This window comes from Ctenocephalides felis, unplaced genomic scaffold (genome assembly GCF_003426905.1).
Source record: "Ctenocephalides felis isolate EL2017-DRISC unplaced genomic scaffold, ASM342690v1 CF-g0.4_SCAFFOLD_01886, whole genome shotgun sequence".
Lineage (NCBI taxonomy): Eukaryota > Metazoa > Arthropoda > Insecta > Siphonaptera > Pulicidae > Ctenocephalides > Ctenocephalides felis.
The window spans coordinates 130,500,428-130,524,729 of NW_020538040.1; the positions used below are offsets into that span (position 1 = coordinate 130,500,428).

Below are 24,302 nucleotides of genomic sequence, written 5' to 3' on the forward strand. Positions count from 1 at the left end.
ATACACAAAATATAGAAGAAAATAGACTTAAGCCTTTAGCAAAGATTACTATTTTGAAAAATGGACTTAAAAACCGTAATTTTTTATTTCCCCTGTCTATTTATAAAGTTGCGAACACTCTTGTCAAGACCCATCCATCCAGTTTCGTTCACCGGCAAAGGTCATCACATGCAGAGTCATTTTTTATAATTTTATAATTTCAACGATTCACCGTGGAATGCCATAATTACATATTAATACCAGAATGCAGTGTGCCGTTTAAAAGATATGTGTGGATATATATTTTTTTAGTTTTAGATAAACTGTTGAGAATTCACTTATGTAATCGACAACTTACTATTTTTATAATTTATAAAAACAAATTGGATTTAATAACATAATTGAGTGAAATAGAATCACTATCATAAGCGCAAGCTTTGTCGTTGTGTGATGTTATGATTTATTATCAGCAAAAAACTGTTTGCAAAAACATGAAATCTAATTAGTTGCAATAAATAAATTGAAAATTTGGTTTGCAAATTTATACATGCTAATCGGACGAATGATTTGCCGTGGTGTGCGTGCTTTGGTAGTCAAAAAGCTTTACAAAACATAAATAGAAATATTATGGGATAAGCTTGCCTTATTATCTTACTAATCTTCTACAAAAATATAAAATAGCAAGGATAAAAGTAGTAATTTTGGTACATTTAGGTAATGCCAACTTGGAATTTACAGTAGATACATTTACAAATTATTTCTTCTAACAATAAATAAGTAATAAGACAAAAAATATAGCTTATCACATGATAGGCCTATAAATTTTAGCAATTATATAGGTTTAAATTAGCAGTGAAGGAATGATATAAACGAGATCAAATGTATATGAAAGATTCAAACGATCAAATTATGTGTAAAACTAGTAGTGCATCATGCCCTAAGGCAAATTCGCCTTTTTTGATTTTTTTTTTGAAAATGTTCATACCCATTTAAGTCGATTAATCCATACTAAAAATGTCAAAGACATTTGCTGAAATTTAAACTTCATAAATCTTGGTGCGAAACCCAAAGAAATGGAAACAAAATAATTTCTTATTATTGAAATATTTGATAGATTGATGTGCATATGTCTGATGATCATTTTTGACCGCAAAATGGTAATTTTTCAAATCATTTCTCTGGATCTGTAAAACTACTCAACCTGCCTTACTAAAAAACTAATCATTTCATTTCATCACACCATCAACACAAGTGAAATGTTTTTTGAATCATTCAAATCTTAAGCTTTTTTATCGCAAAACCTGAATTGCAATTTTTTGCACTTTTTACACAGTATCTTCGAAACAGCCGGACTTGCCTTTGCCGTATACTAATTAGCACATCTCACCGTCCATGAGAATCGAATGGGTTTTGAATTATTCGAATCGGTTAATCCGTGCTTTCGAAATCGTCGACGAAAATTTATATCCGCACATACACATACGCATACACGTACACATACATACATTGTTTCTAAGGTATGCCAAAATGTTCAGGAGGTCTTGAAGGATAAAAATATGCCAAAATTTTCATTGCCAATTTTTCTGCGATTACTATAACTAACCCTTCGGAAAGTTAAAGAAGTTGCTATAAGCAGAATCGTTGAGGTCTGGTAACATATAGAGCAAACCAGTAAACACACTATTTTTTCGTTGAAACTGTATCAAATAACATTTTTGGACACTATGTTAGAAAATTTTCTCTAAGTGGAGTGCAAACTTAAGGTCTGTATACAAAACAATACCCCTTATAAGTTTACCACATGCGTTTGGCCGCAGTGATTTTCCAATCCCCAAGGAGCCTCGGGCGTCTTTTCCTCCATTCAAAGACGTTTCACTTCCAGCTCTCTTGCTAACGGGGGATGGCAATTACCGTAACCGCTCTTGAGGGTGTGAGAATACATCCCTCAATTTCCTAGCTATAGCTCTCTCAGACAAAATATTGCGTTATTAGTTGGCAAACAGTGCGTAAAGGAATCGATATGAAACAGATCCGACGCGCGCCGGAACGGAATGGGGAACAACGGGTCATGCATTACGCGAACGAAGGAGAGATACGAGCTTGCAAGCGACATGGCGCGCCGATAACATTAGATGTATATAGGTGTATGTGCATATGCATACATATATAAAGAAATTTTAATATGTTCTAAAGTTTTTGCACGATATAACCGATTTTATTATATTAACCCTATCCACTCAAAAATTGCAAAATTAATACGTAATTTGTCACCGGAGCTGTGGCATCCGAGTGGAAAGGTGGAAACTCTAGGTGTCTGTGAAATTTAACAAAAAAATTTATAAGTTTTTAATCTTAATTTTGATTACCATTTATAATTAGATTTCTGTATTAGTTTTTGTTCGGACGTATTTCATTTTATTATATTGGTCATGAAGACAGCAATCTTCATGGCATTGGGCTTTTACACCGGATGGTTGCTACCCTGTAGCGGATTTGGATCGGACTTATTTTTCTTACTTCAAAAACTATAGTCCACGTAACAACATATGTAATAAATAATAAATAAGTTATTTATTATAAAATATTTATTATAAAATATTTATTATAAAATAACTATATCTTCTTCAATTAGATTCAATTATTGGCAAATATTAGTGTAATAAAAATTTGCAACAAATACATAAATTATACCAACAAATCAGTGTTTCATATACTCCACAGCTACAAAGATTAAATTATAACCTACAACCTGAGTTATCGAAGGAGCTTTATTGAAACTTTTTTTTCTATACAATATTTAGCATACGATTTACTTGAGCTAATACAATTACACTATCGTATATAAATAATTTTTCAATTTCAAGGTAAATCTGAATATTAAACTCACCTGTACTTCATTTACAATTATTACTTAAAGGTAAAAAATGAAAGCAGTAAAAATATATGAAAATATTTTGAATTAAGATATGATTTATAAGATGTACGAATATATATAATTTTTTTTTAAATTTTGAATTAAGGTAAGATATGAAAAAAAAAAACAAAAAATATAACCTATTAATTTATTTTGTTATTTTATTAGGACAAAATTGCGGGTACAGCTAGGTGAGATAAGATAAGATAATATAAGATAAAATATTTATTTCTAATATATAAGTAGCCTAATTTACGTCAACTACATGAGCTTCCTGGCAATAAAAGTCTCGTCAAAATCGGTCCAGCCGTCAGGAGATTATGCTGAACAAATATAGAGTCAGACAAAATTTTAAAAAATAATCATTTGATATATATGTGCCCTATTTATATTCATATGCAAGTAATAAAAAATATTCTATTATTAAACTATTATAACAATCTAATTTTATTTATGTAATAGTATTAAGAAAAACATTTTATGTTGAAAAGTTTTAGTTCAATAAGTTTTTCCCCTTGTTAACTTTGAAATAAGTTTTTATATACTAATAAAAAAATATGATAAAGTATTGCATTAATCAAAATCTATTATTCTACTAATATATAATACCATTAGCAGAAAACTATTGTAAGGGACCCCAAATCGTGTAAAAAGTCATAATGGTCATAATTTTAAGCCTGATATTAAAATCGTTTTCTTCAGTTTTTTTGGTGAATTAAAAATTTAAACTCGAGCACAAAGTGTTGTACTTTTACATTCAAAAATTCTCTAAGAAATTTCCTGATGCACTATATGTTAATATTTAATTTTATAAATATTCAATGTAATTCTTATAAGCGTTTTGAGCATTATTAATTGTTTGTAAATATAGTGGAAGAAAGCATGAATATTGTTAAAAATACTAATAAATGTAGATAAAACAACTAACTTGTTGAATTGATATGTTAAATATGTTTGTATGTTCAATATACAACTTAATACTCAAACCAAAAGATCATAAAACTATAAAACGTCTTATATGATTTCATATTGTATTAGTTATGTTTATTCAATTAATTTAGTTATTTATTAATCAAATATCAAATACTGCAAGCAAAACAATTGTTAAAAAGCAGCACGCAACGTATCTTATAATAAAACTAATGCAAAATCACTTTAAATATTTTAGTAAAAATTCACTTAAAAAGGTTTAAATATTATAATACACGTCTGCATTTTCTTTTACTCAAAGGTACTGAAAGAGCTTAACGGTCCCTTCGTCATCTAAATCCCTTTTACGAACAAACGTTGCTAAATGTAAAAACGCGCGTATTTTTATGATTTGTATTATTTCGAGTAACTAGATAAAATTAACAATACATAAGGTAAATGCACAAGGAATAGAAAAACGTGTTTTCGACCTCGAAATCTCTACCTGCCAAAGAAGCACCAGCCCGAAATCTTCGACAGAAGTCAAATGTGTGTATCTGGGATTTTATTACAGGCCGCCAACACGATATTATAAACATTTATACCGCTATAAATTAAATTAAATAATAAATCTTAAATTTTAGAGAAGTACTTGCAAAGAAATTTAATAAACAAAACGAACCCGAACAATCAAACAAATGACTGACAATAAATGTTCGAAAGTGTTGTATAAACTCAACAAGGATGTTACGGGCTACAAGACGATTGTAAAGTGTACAGTTAAATCGTTTTATTATCGTGTAGGTAAAAAAAATATTTAATTTGTTAATTACTTTATGGTGAGAATAGAGTTATATTAATTTATGACCGGTGACTAGTTTCCTTATTTGCTTTGGCAAAATTAGATCTTCACATGGATAGAATAGAATTGCCTGTAAAAAACTTTTATTTCTATTTTGTTTAGTTTTACCTAGAATAACGTAAAATTGCGCTATCCTGTCAATCTACATTGTTTAGTACACATCAGAATTTTTATTGCTGACTGATGACAGAAGAAAGAAAGTGTTGACTAAAGTTAAAAAAAAAATCGTGTACTAACGGAATTTCTTTGAAAGGATGAATTATTTATTGTAACTCTAATGGTTGAACTAGACCTAATAGAGAATTGAGAATAATGGAATTAATATTTAATATTTTGGCGTATAATTTTTCATACAGAACAACCAGAACTACTTATTTTATAAGCAGACCAGTGGTTGCCGATTCACCTTGTGATGAGGTATTGTCTTTGTATTATTGCAATTTCCCAAAGGCTATTTTAATTTGAAATCATATTTAGAACTATATTTTCAAGAGAAAACAGTGAACAAGCACTTTTGATATCAAGAAATGAACAACTTCCACTTAAGAAATGAACAAGCCCAAATAATAAACATTTTTTTCAGGTAACTTTTTTTTAAATTTCTCCGATTTTGTAGTTTGTTTATCTCATTATCAGTCTGGTACAGAATTGACTGACTATTTTGAAAATTTTAGTCCTCGGTATAACAACTGATACTAATATTGATAACTTTTAAAAATAGGATACAAATCTGAACATAATTTTTTGAGAAAATATAAATGTAGTTTTACTTGATAATTCAACGATGAATAGATATTAAAATAGATTATTATTTACCAAAATACTAGTTTCGGGGTTAAATTGGTCAAACACGTAAATACTATATTTGCAACACAAAACTGTTTTCTATAAGAAAATAATTGAACAATCTTATATTTATATTCGGTAAATGCATTATGTCCAAAAATGTTAAAATTAATGATTCTACAAGCTGTAAGTAATTTTATTAATCTCGTGTCCGAGTCCAAGAAAACCTTCACCTGTTTCCTTTCCAAACCTGTTAATGAGATAATACTCTCTCGTAGGTCCTGCATTTCACAATGCATATCTATTTGTCCAGGAAGACTATTAATCTATTAATTCATATCTATTACATTATTACATATTATTATAATATAATATTTGCAATCAGGTTCCCGAATGAGTGGATAATAATGTCGAAGTTTTTGCTCTCTCAGCCGTCATTTGCGTGCGAGCGGCGTCGTTTGCCCCTCTGGCCCATCGGAGAAGAATTCCGCAGATATTTATTATGCTCACTTTTGCCTTTGCCTTGGTCTGCCTTTTAAACTTACACAAAGCCAATGGAACAAAAAAAGTACCTCAGGAAAAGTAAGAAGACGAAGAATTTTGTATTTCGGTTTTGGTTATTGGTCCCATTTCGGGTGCACGATGAAGCCCAGGTAGATTCGACGAAGGCGACGGGAACGGACCGAGGGGAAATAAAATCGAAGTATTGGAAATAGTTTTTATTTAGGCTCTTAAAATACTGTTTCCATAAATATTTAGTGATATAAATATGAAATTTTTTAGTTAATTTGCTGAAAAAACATATTCAGAATAACTTTGGAAACACTAATTTAAAAAAACTATGTCAAGTTATTTTAAAATTATTTTTTTATGCACACAATATATTTATCCTTATAAATATTAAAAGGCATATTCTGGGATTAGCTTGTACTCTTATGTTACTGTCTTTATATTTTTTTTAAATATATGCACCTTTCAGCAAATTTTTGGTATTACTTAGAACCTCTAAATCAAATGCCAATCCCTGATCTGAGATACAGGACGCCCGAGTAAATAAAATATGTGAAATATTTTATCTTATAAAATAAATAAAGTAGACATGAACTAATTGTAATCAAAATCTCTTATTTTGTCTCTATTATTTTACGTTATAATAAAGAAAAATTTTCTAAGAAGAGAACTATCAATATGAATATGGGAAAACTTAGTAAACAAATAATTAAGTCTTATAACATTCTCTGATATTTCTGTACAATAGCTAATATTTGTTATGTGTCCAAAATCAATATTTTATTCAAAAAACGCAAAAACGCAATTCAAATTAATTTTATTTATTAAAAAAAAAAAACAATAATAGAATAATTAAATTCTGTATAAACATCCCATTGTGTGCGTTTATTTCAATTCACAGATTCAAACTAATATACACATAAATGGAAGAGTTGTACATATCAGGCGTTAAATGGGTTTATGGCCTATAAAAATTTTATGTTTTAAATTCCACAGTTTTTTTTAGTACATGTCATTTAAATATAGCCTATAACTACAGGCTGCACTATATAATTAGATAATTTTATTAGTTATGAATAATTTATCTTATCTTAAACCGGCGAGTAAGCACTTTCGATTATCTCTAATTATTATGCAATTCATAATGTATTTATGTTGGAAGTGGACAGGTAGTGCACAAATTTGATAAAATACTTACTAAAAAATTAGTTTTAATTATATTTAAATAATATCATGAAATTGTCATATATCATGTTGAAATTTTTATCATTGGGTACCTAACGCAGATTTAATAGATAAAAAGTAGATGCAGTTATTGTTCATTCTAAACAGGTACCATAAAATTAGTTTTATATATCAATGTATATTTATAAAAAAAGTAAAAATATGATCTTAATTAATCATCCTAATATATTAATTTTAAAGAAACATAAACTTCTGATTTATCATGCATTGAAACAATTTAATCGTCGAAAAGATACCAGGATCTGATGATGTGAAAATACTTGAAAAAAAAAAAAAAAATTTAGAATTCTGCATTCTAAAAAATGTTGGAAAAAATAATTAAACAAGCAAATATCGATATGCCTTTGATGGTAGAAATAATAAAATTCAAAAAGCCTCAGGTAGACATCAGACCTTATAGACCTTAAATTTTTGAAGAAAATTTTTCAACCTTTAATAAATTTTGACTTTGCACGCTATATTTTATTTTGAATTTATTCTAAAAATGTGTTCTTATTTTGTTTTAGAAACTTAAAAAAATATTTAAAGAAAAATATATATTAACCCTTCCCACTACGGTGCCGCCGCTCGAGCGGCAAAATACGTACTAATTCGACAATAAGCGAGTGGAAAGGGTTAAAATATTAGTCACTTGATTTTTGGGTAAGCATGCTGTGTTACCGTACTACTGCGAGATCCAAAGTAGGTGAAGAAAAAGCTTATACGAAAATATGCCTAAAAATCTTGTACATAAGTATAATTTTTAATATGGAAGTACACAGTTGTGCGTTAAAAAGACTAGTGCTGAATAAACATGAAAAGCATTTGTTTTTTATTGAATACATGCGTTTTTAATAGTCTTCTATATTTTTCAAGTCATCATACCGAAGCAATATATGTATTTATTTATTTTTGAAGAAAAAAATGAAAATAATCGAGAAACAAATGAGATCGCACGAGAATCCGCACGTCATACATCGAGGCGTGCCATATCCCTTCCCGAGGAAATTTTCATCGACTATAATTAGCGATGCAAGTGTCGGTTAAGCGTCTGTCAAAATAATCACACGGACTACTGCGTAACGATAAAACTATAATTTTATTACATGTGATGAAAATAGATGGCCACGTATAATTATTTTGCAGCTTTCTGCAAGTTCTGAAGAAGCGGCTAGACGGATCGTTTTGCAAAACTAACCGGCGCTAGTCCTTATCGAGATTCATGAGTTCTTTTAAATTTTTAAAATCGGTACAGCCGTTTTTGAACAAATATCAACGAAAGGTCCAATTTTGACTCATAGGCATTTATGATAAAATTATTATTTGACGTTCGTGCATTTTGGAGGTTAGGTTTATTATGTTATTATTTATCAATATTACTAGATGTTAATAATTTAACAGTTGTAATAATTATTGAAATTAAAAAAAAAAGGTTTCATGTGCAAAAGGTTCGTTACTACCAACTATTGCAAATATAGACCAGTAACATAGCATTTCTATTTTATTCGAGAATTGGCCCCTATAATTCTATTGGCATGCTTTTATTACATAAAAAATAAATATCTAAAAATAACAATTTTCAAAATTTTTCTAATATATATTTTACACTAGTAGTAGCCTTGGATTGTGCTAAACCTTACACTAACAATGCATTTCTATTCAACGATCGTTACAATAGACCTAATTTGCATTTTTGCGAGGGCGCCTCACGGATATTTAGAAATAAAATTCATGCTATTATATTTTTGTTCCCGTTTTTTTGTTGAAACTATTGAGACTTCATTATGCCAAAAATTGTGCAGAAATCACGTACAAATTTTTGTTTGGAGACGTATGATGAATCATCAAAAAAAAGCTGCTTATTATAATTTTATCATACGTTACATTTATTTCTAAAAATATTATGCCCATTGATGTTATGCCCTCCAAAAACTCATTTATTATTTACTATTTTTTTTATTGTTTTTTATTTATGATATCAAGTGGAAATCGCCTTCCGCGGGCATAGCTGCATATAAAAATATGTTTATTACAATTAGATTTATCTAATATAATACTCTCATCGATCGGAATGGTTAACCACTGGGTTGACTGCTATGGTAGTACTAGAATATAAGTAAATGTTCAACAGCTTATAGATTGTAGATTGCTCTAGAAAAAATATTGCATTAATCAATTCTTGAAAGATGTAAGCAATTGATTTTGGCCATATTTTTTTTATTTATTTTAAGAGCAATCAAAACTACGTGTTCTATAAGCATCTTCTGTTAAACATTTTCTTAACCTAGTATTTCTATAGAAGGCAATCCAGTGGTTAACCATAACGAAACATCAAATATACATGAGGATTGTCAAGATTTTATAATATCTTTAATATTACAAATGTTTCGACGTAAAATTTTACGTCATCATGAGCAAATATGAAGTTTTTTATAATTAAATGTAACATACAATAATAGTACGAAAATGTAACTGTCAGTAAGCTCTTTTAAAATAATTTTTGAAGAAAACACAGTATAAAATGCTTACAAGACACATCTCATTGGGTCTCTATGTATTCTCTACTTTTTATATATTCTCGGACTCTATATATTCGGATTGTTTATTATATTGTATTATTAATTCAATTCTTCAACAACTTAATGATTTATTGAAGAATAGATATTTATTCAGTTAGAGGCAAAGTCAAAGTTTGTATTGAATTTTTAACATTTTTTCGTATTCCAATTTTTTACACATATTCCAGCATTCGATTTAGATATTCTAATAGGAAGAACCCGCGTGGGTTCGTCTCAGATTTTTATGAAACTTGGCACAATGGTTGATTTTATGCTTAAACTGACCCAGGTAAAATATTAAAGGCCTAAGAAGAGCGGTTCAATTATAAAAATTAATTGAAGTTTACATTTTAGCAGCGCACTGTATACACAGCTTGCAAAGCTTTCTCGTAGAAATACTATCAAAAATTTGCTGATATGGAATAGGCAAATATTAAAAAAAACGACATCAAAATTAACTTGAACTTAGACAGTTGGATAACAACAAAGGGCACAAATATTCGGAAAGAAAAAATAGAAAAATATATTGAGTCCTTTATTATGGTGCGGAACCAGATCAGATCGATCGTCCCCGTGGCCCTCGCACTAGGCAGCGCTCGGCGTGGTACCGGAGGGTACCACGCTCCGCGTTTCGAATGCGCTCTGCAATACCCTATACGTTTTTTCCATAAGTCGTATATAGTATTATATTCTGGATGTTCTTTTTTGTAATTTTCAAAGTTTGCACCTCCCGCTGTGCAACGGTCAATGCCTGCCAAAACATTAAACGATCCAACAGCGTCTTTGTGTTATTTATTTCTGAACTCGGCGTAGAAGCACAAAAAAGGAATTGCTCTTTTGGGCTTTTCTATAGGAGCACATATATTATCATTGAAATTCGAAAGCCGTCATATGGATATGCAAATCCGCTCAAAATCTTAACTATGAAACGAATACAAAAATAATACCTTACCTGGCAGCAGAAATTTCATTATGAAATGAATAGTGAATAGATTTGAAAAAATCAGGTAAAGTGCAAAATTTCTATAGGTTAATATAATAACCAAAATTAAAAAATAAAGTAGAAATGGTATTATAAATTTTAGACAAGAAAATATAAAACAAATTAAACGCGTTTGAAAAGTACTTAAAGGTTTGAAGTATATGTGGTACGTATAGGGCTCAAAGGTTCACGGGTAAAAAGGTCCATCATAATTATCTGCAAAACGAGCAAAGTAGATTTTTTATTGATACTATTTTAAAGTAATATCAGGAGATAAATAAAAATATAGCAATATTCATACCAAAAGTTTTGTGTTGTTGGCGTTTCTTTTAGTTTTGAACTCATGATATAAGTTTATGATACCTGAATATAATTTTTAAGCATAAGTTATTTAATGAGATGAGATAATAAGATGTATTGTTATTTTTAAGTTAGATTCAACAGTTTTTTTTATATAACCTCATTAAAAGCTTAGGAGTGGGTGGGGTAAAACGAATCAACTAAACCTTTACATTGACAAAGGTGCAAGCAATAAGAAATAGTAAATAAAAAAGTGAATTAAGTTGGAAATATCAATTTTGCAAGAGATAAATTAAATAGTTATTTTATCTCTACTGATGAATATTTCTTACGAAATACAAGATGAAGATTATAAACCACAAATAAAAGTTCCCATAAAATTTGTATTTGCTTGGTTAAATAAAGCTATTATTTCGTAAAATATCTTCTTATATACGAAGTATATAAACAAATATGTATTAATTTGTTTATTTCCAGCATTAGATATTTGATTAGCAAAAAAAATGTAACTAACATTGATAATGTAAAAAAAATGTATAATAAATATAATAAAGGAGGAAAATAAAATTAATAAGAAAAATAATTATAATAAAAGAGTAAAAAAGCAGGTAAGTGCATATATTCATGTATATATAGACATGTACATTGGCCCATGTATATAAAAGTACATGTGTGTTTAAGTCGAAATGTGGCCCGTGGGTGGTTTATCATGAAAAGCAATCGCCATGAGCAATGTATCAATACATTTTCTCGGATTTTTGTGTTTGGCACATAAAATACTAACAACACAACATTCGTCCGATGATCTCGCAGATGCTTACGAATAACAAGATAATAAGATAAACGATATCTATAAAATGGCATCGACCGATGAGAGGAGCAGGTTGAAATATCACAAGCTTTTTTACTTGACCGGGGACCTTTTTATTTGACAATGTCAATGAATGCATCGATACCTGTACAAGAATGTTTCCGAGAAATTCTGTCCTTAGAATCATTTTTAAGTCTCGAGTCGAAAAAAACATACGACATCGAACTGATACACTATCTTCACATGGAATCACAATTTCGGCCGCAGGACTGTTAATTAATGCAACTACGGATCGGGTCATTTACTTTTCGACTCTTGTAATATTATTTATATGAGGAAATTTGACAAACAAAAAACTTTGATGAAAATAACTTATTAACCAATTTTCATTTGATGTTAACATTTATATAAATTTATTCATAATTGTAATATTCAAGACTGTAAATCTGGTATTTCGTAAGAAATATTGAACAGCACAATTGGAATAACTATTTATTTTATTTATCTCTTGTAAAAATGTATTTTTACCTTCATTTACATATTTATTTATGTTGGGTATACAACTTTTTCCTTCTACTTTCAAATATTGTTGTTAAAAAATTGTTAATTTTATTTGTTATTGAGATTTCGGTGGCGGACCTTTAAGCCCCGCTCTATTCTATACTTATATTGGGCTTGTGCATACCTTAACATGTCTCATAAGCAAAACTTTATGTTACACATTTGTGTACAGCAAAAAGTTGATTCATTTTTTTATTTTTTCTTCTTTAAGTGAACCATTGTTTCATCCGCTGTTCCTTAAAGTGCCGTTAAAGTCAAAATGTCAATCTTAAGTATCTGTTAGTGGACGAATGTAAATTTCACCGAATCCTCGGCATTATGAATTCATATCACAATTTAATCACGGATTCAAACGTGTGTTTTTACGAGCCAATTTGGGACGATTCAAACAGGCTTCGTTTTGAATAATTAACAACGTAAAAATCATTATGGAACTTGTGTTTCATTGGTTTCTTTTTATAAATTAGTTATTAAGTCATGGAGAAAATTTATTATTTTTGTGAAGTTATGTAGTAGTAAAATTCATATACCACCTGCAACTATTATTTAAATATTATGTCACTTATTACAAGATGTGCGGTTGTGTGAATTCCATTTCCCTACATAATTTTCCCTTCTCGGCACTCAACGTGCCCGGCTATAAGCATTATTCACTTGACTGTTTATTTACGAGTCTTTGCGAATGTACATTTTATTACAAATAACTTTTTTATGTGTGAAAAATCACCGCTTTTAGTATTCGTCGCATAAATATAGATTATGGCTAATAACATACATAAACTACAGCATCCTGCGACCGTAAGAAACTACAATTACTGTGACAGGTTCTCAAATAGTTAATTTGAAAGGTAAAAAGTATTCATGTATAACAAAAAAAATGATTCTTTTTTGTTTGGTCGTACCTACGTCAAAAATGTTGTTCTTTTGTAACACGGTCACCCATTTAGATTTTTGTGAAAGATTTCTGAAGTCCGTGACGGGCGAACAAATAGACAATAGATTTTTCAGTCGACAAAAAATTGTATTTAATAACCATAGGAAATATTTTAATAAAAAAATAACCTTTCCACATGTACGATTACAAAATAGAAATCAATATATGTAACATCGGATTAAGCCGGGATTAGTGCTCTACTGATTAATTCTGTTTATCGTTTGATATCAAAACCGTGACAATCCAGCTAGAGTATTATTGAATCGAACCGAAATTTATCAGATAAAATATCGATATATCATATCAGACTCATAAGTAATATCGAAAACTCTGTGTCATATTTATTTATGGCCCGTGAAATAAATAAGACGAAATTTGAAACGCTTTTTAAGGGCTATCACAAATCAACAAAACCATTTAAATTACAGATTTGTTTTAACAATAATATATTAATTCATTTGAATTAATGCGATAATATTACACGTACATAAACACACATGTATATATATACTAGTTGACCCGGCAAAAGTAATAATAAAACTAAATAAAAAATATTTCTACAACATTATTAATATAAAAAATAACTAACTGATGTAAATGTGGAGATACGTAGTATATAAGTGAAAAGAACAGTTAACACAAATTATATGGATGGTTTACCCACTGCAAAGCATGCCACATATAAATGTTCCTAAAGCATATTACTAGTCCACTTTTGATTTATTATTATCGCGCTTTTCATCGGTTTTTTTTTTTAATTATGGAACAAATTCCAAACATTCAATTTGAATTATGTTGTAATTCAATTTAAATTCTGTGGAAAAATTTACGACTTTGCCATAGGTTTGTATTGTACCTAGTTCCCTCAAACACGGTTGAATCTTTAGATTTTGAAATTCAATTTCTACATTTTTTGTTAAAACTGCTTTTTCTGCAAGCATGAACTGTGTATTATGAATCAGTGACTATGCAAGAATCGATCGATAATTGGACGCATCTAGTTTTATCAATGGTAACCTTTCCGTCGCCAATAAAAATGTTGAATTAACTACAATTTCACAAACTCTTAAAAATCAGACAAAATAATTCATTTAACATCAACAACAACTAACGATTATTATTAAAAAAGTCAATTTTTTCAAACATACATCATTTCCACTAACTTTCAACTTCAACACAGGCACAAGTTCTGTGACAATTATCCAAGCCATCGTTTGACATTCGTGATCAAAACGGTTGCGCGTTTAAAAAAACGCTGACTTGTTAAAAAAGTCAAACAATTTCGACGTGAATGACACTTAAATCATATGAAATTTCTTACCTGTTTAGAAAATACTGCGATATCTTCATTAAATGATTCTGACGAACAAACATCGCCGCCGGCCACTCCGGGGTCGCGCGGCGTGCAGGTTGCTAATTCACATTTTTCGAATATCAGAGCCAAAAGCGGGAACAGGGGATGACTGAAATAAAAATTTATATTAATATATGTAATAATATATCAATGCACAGTATTACACTTTTTCTAATATTACAATTTTTTTAAATACAAGTTTTGACAAATTTTGAATGTAAATAATTTATACAAAATAACTAGAAAATTAATTATTAATAAAATTCTTCAGAATATATTCCATTATAAACATTTGTTTTAATTAAATACTTATATTATGTCTTTAAGATGCAAGAAGCCTGTTCTGAGCCGCTTGGTTTCACAGTAACATGAGCCAGCCGTTGTTCCGAATAATAAATAGATTGTAAACTGCATACCGTTTGAATAAAAATATTTTATTTTTTATTTTAAATGATTAAAAGATTAGATCACTTCTCCTTGCTTTGGATACTTGTGTTATTTGTCTCAAAAACTATGACTAAAAAATTGAAAATTTTGTCAAATTCAATGAGGAATAATAAGGTTAAACCAAGGGGCCAATTCTGGGTTAAATTAAAAACATGTGATGATAATGCAATGTTACGGATCTATAATCATATGAGTTGGTAGCATAGATCCTTATACTACATGGGCTGCAAGTCGAGTGCAAAATAAGTGTCAGAAGATAGAAGGAAACTATGACATCACTGAGTGAACATTGCCGACAATCGTGGAGCACTCCCGAAAGATTAAATGTCATATGCATAAATCGATTTCAACAGGTGGATTCGATTTCACGTACATTTATTTCACAGGGGCAATATTACTATTATCGAATTATTATTCCTAAAATAATTATTAGTCCACACAGTTGCGACCATATTATTGACATAAAACTATTGCAGATATTATTTTAATCACATAACTATTATGGTGTATAATATATAATATAATATGTGATATAATCCACACATGATTATGCAAATCGAGCATAGAATATTTACTTTTAGGTTAAGCACTTGACATGTGGCATTTAATTAATCCGGAGTGTTCCACGATTGTCGGCAACGTTCGTTCACTCGGTGACGTCACAGACCCCTTCTATCTTTTGACACTTTACAAAATGGAAAACATATGAGGACTAGCGGTCCACGTAGTATAAGATCTATGGTTGGTAGACACGAATTGTCAAAAAGATTAGATCACTTCTACTTGCATTGGACACTTATGTTATTTTTGTCTCAAAAAACAATAATATAGGCGACTAAAAATGGAAAATTTTATCAAATTTATTGAGCAAAAAGGTTAAATCCAAAAAGTGATAAAGGGATCGTTCAAGAATTACGTAAGCAGATTTATTACAATTATTTACCCCCCCATCCCCCTTGTCAGCAAAAGTAAGCAAAGCTCTTACCCCCTACCCCCATGCTTATGTAAACATTTTGCAATTGTAAAAAAATAAAAATACTACCTATGACGTTATCATAATCCAGACTCCCCTGCCCCCCCATGTCAACCCAAAATAAGCAAATCAACAACCCCCCGCCCCCCGTAGTGCTTACGAAATATTTGAACGGCCCTAAAAGGATAAAAGAAATTTATTTATTGTGCGATCAGGCGTTTTACATATAAAGCATATGCACAATTGTCAAGTAATAATTTTATCGTAAGTTCAACTTTCTGATGTCTCTTTGATAACAAATACGTTAAGTGAGGTTTTATGTGTAAAATGTCTGATCGCACAGTGAATACACAGCTTCTTGACAGTTCGTTACTACCAATTCACACGAAGATAGACCCTCAAAATTTCTATTTTATCCGAAAACGTGCCACTAAAGCTTTGTATCATTCAGGAATTGTTCTGGAGCTTATTTTATGTAATGGGTAAACAACTAATTTTCAATTAGCAAAATTATAGCTTCAGTTAATATATTTCTATAATTTTATTGCGCGACCTAATTGGTACAGATCCCGCGGGGCACGCACCGATCGTTCCGGCTCGGGTGCCGTCCCGCGTGTCCAGTGCCGTGCAAGCTTTGCTTGCATTCGCTCGCATTGGCTTTTGCATTATTGAATGCGATTATTAGTTTATAGCAATCGTTAAAGTTTAGTACTATTGTGTTTAATGTTCCCATGTTGTTCAGGATGCTTGGATAGAGTTATAAAGTGGGTTCATAAGGGGCACAATCATGTGGGACGCGTGTCGATCATACCGTGACAGCCGCGACGGCCTCTGTGTGTGCGAGCGCGCGGACAAGGACACGGGTAACACACAGGCGGACACGACTCGAGAGGAACCAATACGACGGTGTTGTTCGATTTTAATGCCATATATTCCATTTGGATTGTATCGTTGCAGATATTGATACACACAAGAGTAATTTAAAAACCCCTTAACGGCCAAGAAAAGATAGCCAAGGCCGCTGCCACTTTTAAGTGGTCGCAGAGATGAATTATAACGTTTCATAGGGTAGGTCGAGGCACAAAGATCCAGTTTGATTTTGAGGAATTATATTGTAAAAACCAAACCAATTATGTAACAAGTAACGCATACTAACTATCTGACTATGTTCATTAAAACTCTCATAATCAACTCATCATTGCAGAAATGTTTTTCTAAAAATTGGCACCTGGTCCTTTTTACCCCATAACGGGGTAAAATAGACGGTCCAATGCCTTATTTTTAATTTTAAAACGATTTTAAGATAGCAACATTATTCAACCAATGCAAAATATAAATGTCATAGGTACCTTTTTACATGGATAACACTGTATATAACCCTGAGTATTTTGTCAGAAATATTCATCACCAAAGTTTGAATTTATTTAATCAATCTCTTGTAAAACTGCTATTTTTAACTTAATTAACTTTCCGTAAGGCAAGTTATAGTAATCCCAAAAAAATAAAAAATGAAGATATGTATATATCTTTACGATTCAAAGATTTCTGAACATTTTGGCATACCTTAGAAAAAATAAATGTATGTGTGTGTGTGCGGATACAAATTTTCGTCGACGATTTCGGGAACACAGATCAACCGATTTTTTACTTTTTATTTACAATTTTCTTATTGTTTACACCTGTGCCAGTGTAAGGGTTTAGTTGGTCTTTTTTACCCCATCTACATGTCAGTTTTCATAAAGGTTATATAAAAAAAAGTTGAATCTACCTTAAAAATAACAATGTATCTTATAAAGCAATTAAATAACATATACTTAATAATTATATTCAGGTATCATAAACTAAATAAAAGTGCTCAAAACCAAAAAAAAACTACCAACAAAAAAACTTTTTATGCATATTCATACATGGCCGTTTATATTCTGATAGCGACATCGTAAAAATTATGGTAATCATTGGCTACACATCTCTTGCCCTCTACTTTAGAATAGTATCGTTGAAAAATTCTGTGCTTTACTTGTTTTTGAAATAATGGTGTTGGACCTTTTTACCCACGAGCCTTTAAGCCCTGCTCTACCCTATTCAACAAATAAACAGTTTAAACAAACGAACAAAACTTGTATCATTCATTTTTTTTTAATCAAAATTAGTATTAATATCAAGTCATTACATTCTTTGCATAATTTATAAAGAAATCGCACGCACGCTGACATCGAGATTTATATACATCCTCATATAACTAGCAGTTGCTTATCAAAAGCAATTATGTATTTTATTCACGATGTTCTTATTAATTTCAATTTTAACTAGCCATAAATGTCGCACATTATGTACCTAATTAATAATTAGATTCATCAAGTGAAACAACAAAGATAAGAAGCAACAAATTATATGCCCGCATAGATAGAACGTTTCTTACGGATTCCATCGGATTTTTGTAGAATTTGCAGCTAGAAGGTGTTTGTGAAACTATTCAGTATGAATTTTTAGAACTTCGTACTCAAAATGTGCTTATAAAAATTTTTGAATAAACAGTTATAGAACTTCGTACTCAAAATTTTGGTACGGAACCTGTTGAATATTGAGTTTCCAGGTTTTACTTTGAGGAAATTTTTACAAAGTAAAGTACGGAATCTCGGGGTTTCTACGGAACCCTTTCAAAGTTCTTAGAAGTCTTCAAGTTAAGAACTCCAAAAGTTATTTATATTTATAATTAAATTTAAATATTATTAAATTTGCTTCATTTTTATGTTACGCGTTATTGGTTTTCCAAAGATTCTATACCGTAATTTATGCAATGAATGGTGGTGAAATAAAATACAATTAAAGGAAAATTCGAAAAGCTGGATTAATGGCGAGTAATTAGAAATGTTAGCAAAGTCCGTAATTACAGCATGTATCAAAGTAATTAACGCAAAGAAATCGTTATACCTGATAATGTATTCCGTGCGCTGTTTTTTCTGATGCGATTCCGTTTTTTCGTATACGAAAGATTGAGGGAAAATTAAGAATTTTTCATTTGATTTTATTTAGTCATCGAAGTGGAAAATGTTTGCCACATTTTTACTCTAAAACTGAAAATTAAACTGTTTCGCAATTCATACTGAATTCAATTGGAATTTAATAATTTAATAAAATTAATAAGCTGGTTTCAAAAATAGGTTATAAAAATTATTTTATATATAGGGGAGCCATGAGCTTATTATAACAGTTTTCATCAAAATTAATATATCATCAGATCCACTGACTATAATTCTATGAAAAAAGATGAATGGATGCTGTAACTATTCCTCTACTGGATCAAGTAAAAATAAATTCATAACTGTTGTTCATTATTTCACAAATAATCAATTTTTAGAAAAATGTGATGTTATAAATTACCCCGTGTTAGGGGCTAGTTGTAACATCTATCGGGGTAAGTAGTAACGACAGAAAATTATATACAATATACATCTATGTCTCTGATAATATATTTTGCTTGTCAAAATTGACATGTTTTTAAGTATTTTTTTCATAAATCAACATAAATTATAATAAAAGATATAGAGTAATACTATAATAATAATTAGTGATAATAATATAAAAGTGAAGACACTTGAATCTGTATACACACCAGACAATATCATTTTTGCATGTTACAACTAGCCCCAAGGGTTTGTTTCCAACTAACCTCAAGTGTGAATTTTTTACATTACTCAAGTTAACTATTCAAAGAATTATGCAATCATAAAAATGGTCAAATAGGTAATATAAAATTTAAAATTAGTCGATAGTAATAACGCAAACCAAAATTTTATGACCAAAACGTAGAAAATGACGGACATGCACACTTCTGTACACTGCGTCGGCCTGAAGGATAGTAGCTATGACAACATTATGCAGGACGATTTACGTGTCCAATCGAGACAAAAATATTTAAATATAGTTTAAGTTCTTAGAAAATTCGCCTGTTATTACTTACTCCTGTTACAAAAAGCTCCTAGCTCCCCTATATAGGCGTATATTAAGTTTTTCTGAGTAGCTATTATTATTTTTAATTTTTAAATTATCTAAAGCCTCCTTGTAAAAAAATGTATTTTTGTATTTCTTAATGCTAAAATAACTAAAATGATCATTTTTATATATATGTCTATCATTGTCCTTCTCTATAATTGTCTATTATATGAAACTTATTTGAGTAATGCAATTAATATAATTTGTTAATAAAATTTTGTTACAAAAACTAACCGCATTCAATTTTGAACAATTAAATTTGTTAATTTAAAACTTTAATATATTCATAGCTGTACTTTTTAATACATTAAATAAATTAATATTCCAATAAATTTTGGAATAATGTTCCTATAAGTCATTGAGTTTCTGTGATCAGAATCAAGAACCGATCATAACCACCGACTCGACTATTACTATTACGACTGTAAGTTTCCTAATTCTATATTTTGAGCCGGTTCTGAGCTTTAAAGACGATATTTTTATAATATGGCATATGCGTCAGCCATACTGAATTTTCAATGACGCTACGTTGCCTAACATGACATATGAAACCCATTCAGCCGTTTAAAAGTTATGGTAGAATAATAATAAAAAAAGCTCACATACACGCAGCCAGATGCAACTTTATTTCATTATGGAAATTATCAGGATTTAAAACAACACTGACATGTAGAAATGGAAGGATATACACGATTTTTGTGCGTTGGGTTATTTTGTTGGGCCGCGTGTTGCCAGTGTGCAAAAATCTATCGAATAAATACTTTATAAAAAAAAGAACTTTTACCGTGATTTTTTTTAATGATTGCTGTAGCATATTCGTGCCGTGCCTTACTTTCATTTTAGATTTAAATCAGTCAACTTTAAACGGATGTGTTCAAAAATAATATTTGTTTTTCATAAGACACGCAAGGGTTTTAAGCAAAAATTAAAGAAAGCTATTTTGCACGTCGGAATGAAAGAATATAATTTAAAACTATATATTATGTGTTTCTTTACAACTTTCTTGCTAAATATTAATTATATGCATTAAATTTAAACATTTCTTTCCCGCTTAAAACATTTTTTTACACGCATTAGATATTCTTTATATTATTTTGTTCCTCGAAAATGTATGTTTGACATAAAGGTGCGTTTAATTTAAAAGCTCTTTTTTAACATTCACGTCAGATGTAAACATACATAATTACAGTGATTATATCCAGTGAAACATTATTTTTAAATATATATGCGTCTACATTTTTATAGGATTCTAACGATCTATAAAAATGTGCCGAGAAAAAAATTTGTATGTAAAAATAATAAAACACATCCGTAAAAAGATTGTGTTGAAATAAGGCACATCGGTTAAGTGTATATCTACCGGAAAATAGTGTCGTTTTAATTAGTCGGATTATTGTAGGGCTGTGGTTGCCAACCTGTGGGGCGCGATATTTCAGGAAGACACAAGCTTGTTGCAAGGAGAGGGAGGGTAGGGTAGAGCGGGGCTAGTTGAGCATAGGGGCAAGTTGAGCAATCGAAATATCTCGAAAACTATTCACCGTGCGTTTAGGCATTATATGGCGAAAGATAGAGGTTTGGAAGAAATAAACATCCCGCGATCGCTAGTGGCCGCTGGACAAATGACTGAGGCTCACGGACGTTTTGTTTATTTTGAGACCAAAAAGTAAAAAAGTAATTCATCACGAGTTTTTGTCTGGTTTAGTCAAATGTTATTTATTTTTAATCAGGTAAATGTCATTCTTCCATGTAATTATTGTACTTTTAATATGCACAGAGATTCTGGGTATAATGCTCACGTTTTTTTTATAAACTCACTTTTATTTTGGAATTCCGAGTTGGGGTTAGTTGAGAATAGTTGCTAAAATTGTTCCGTCACTAAGACAATAACCTTTAACTTCCAGAAATTAATTATTATTTTTAAGATTTAAGCTAAGTCTATGAGTAATAATGATTTTAAACAAAATACTGAATATAATGGTAAAATAATTTGTAAGCTGTAGTTTTTAAATTTTACTTATTACCAAAAAATAGTATTAATACTTTTCATAAGCGATAAACAAATCCATTAAGTCGGATAGCAATTTCTTGAGACTTTTCATTGAAGAGCTACATCCGTTTAAGTAAAAATTTGCTCAACTAGCCCCGCCCTACCCTATACAACTGCTTTGAGAATACTATTTCCAAAAAAATACACCAAAAAGTTGAAGTAATATAAAAATGAATGAATAAATAATTATTTCATGTAGAATACGCAGTACCGCCCTAGGGCAGGTCGGTGAGCTGAGTTAAACTCCAATTTTGTTCAGGAAAGAATATTGTGAGAGATTTTCCATTGCCATTTCACACCGCAGTGCCCAAAAATGGGCTATTTTCAATTGAAAACATATTTTTGATCGATATTTTCAAGTGAAAATGGACATCGCTACTGCATGATATCGGGTTGTCCAGAGCGGGTGTTTGAACGCACGCCCCTGTTCACACAAGACAGTGCGCTTAACCGTTACGCCATGGGAGACCCATATCTATGCATATTTTGGCATAATATTTTATATTAAAATACACTATAATATCAGTCGAGTATTTATGAAATAAGACAGTTAGTGAAATTAAGAGGGCTCAGCATTATTTTTTTTTTTTAAATAAACGAGGTAGCGCAGTGCGAAAAGGTTGGAAACCACTGTTGCAAGTGAAAATTAAAAATTTGTGTAAGAATCTTTATATCACCCTAAACAAATTATCGTTTGTTAACGTTTCTATTATCCATTGGATGGCAAATTGATTGAAAATGAAAGTTGGTTAAAAATCTATGTGTTTAATTCAATCTGAACGGCATTAGATTCGGTACAAATGATACGCTGTCAGAGAGTGATTGTAAATAATCTTGTAAATAATCCCCGTGTTCTATAAATAATCCTTACCCATATATAGCGTCTTTATCTCGTTTGTGTACGTCGGGCACGCCAGCGCCCATGATGTGGTTGGCGACAACGCCGCCGGGTCCTGCGTGGTTGGCGGGATGGTAGGCTGCCGCTCCCGGCGGCGCGTGCATGCCGGGCGGAAGGCCGCCGCCGCCGTGGCCCATGTGCGGCGAATGATGCGACGTGCCGGACAGCGGGCCGCCGCTCACACGGTGAGGGTCGTACATTGAGGCCGAGGCGGGGACGCCGTCCATGTAGCCCCCGCTGCCGCTGTGCGAGTGCAGGCCGTCGTCGTACTGGAAAAAGGCGGAAAAATTAATAAACATAAAAATAAAAAAATGAATAATATGACAAAAATCGCGTTAGTAAGGATAATATATAGATACAGGATACGTTTGTGGCGAGCATAGCTCTTTGGTATCGTGTTCGATTCACACGACAGGGATCTTTTGGATCAAATCCTGTCAATGACTTAGAATTTATAAAAAAAATATGTGTAGTTAATTTGAAATCAAATAAAAATTGTATTTGGTAAATAGAATTTGATTAAAAATTAAGAAAAATAGGAATAATAAAATTCGAATAATTGAATTGAATTAGGAGTAAGAAGAGAAATATTGGAACTTGAAAGAAGAATGAAGAAAAAAATTAAATTAAGCTGAAAGTTAAATAGAATTAGAAACTTGAAAAAGAACAAGAATTGAAGAAAATAAGAAGAAGAAAAATTAAGAAGAATATAGAATAGGGTACATAAACAGGTTGAAAATGATATAAAAAAATTAGAATGTAAATAAATAAAAAATGTTGTAGGTGGTTAAATGCTCAGAGTAAGCAAACCCAAAAAAAAAGATACGTAGAGATAATGTGGATTGTGACCACGACGATGATTTATTGTATTGATTAACACCAGTAACGTGCATAATTAGTAATTTTGCTCTAGCCAAAAAAAAAAAACAGAGCCGGTGATTTCTAGCCATATTTTTTGTAAGTAATATTACAGCATTCTTGCAATGAACATTTTACAAAATATTACAAATATAGTAAAAATAATAATATTTGCAAATTTATCTCATATTTTGCAAATGTCGATCGAAAAGATGCTTTTAACTAAACCACCATAGTTCTAAACTGCAGAACTGATGACAAATTCAATAAACACATAATTTTTCATATAATGATGAAGTTTTTCAAAACCTTAAATTAAATTTGCAAAATTTTATATTTCTCTGATCCTGATCCTTTTTTTAAATAATCAATTAAAACTTTTTAAAATATAAGTATCAAACA

The 24,302-nt window shown here is 30.5% G+C and overlaps 1 protein-coding gene across 1 annotated transcript in view; it reads right to left on the reverse strand.

The window, feature by feature from the left end:
- LOC113375900 (homeobox protein homothorax-like) overlaps window positions 1–24,302 on the reverse strand; it is a 575,379-nt gene that overhangs the window by 536,565 nt on the left and 14,512 nt on the right. The window contains exons 2-3 of the mRNA XM_026615844.1: window positions 23,016–23,311; window positions 14,652–14,793 (exon numbers count right to left, since the gene is read on the reverse strand). Of these exons, the coding sequence (XP_026471629.1) occupies window positions 14,652–14,793; window positions 23,016–23,311 (438 nt within the window). The remainder of the gene's footprint in view (window positions 1–14,651; window positions 14,794–23,015; window positions 23,312–24,302) is intronic.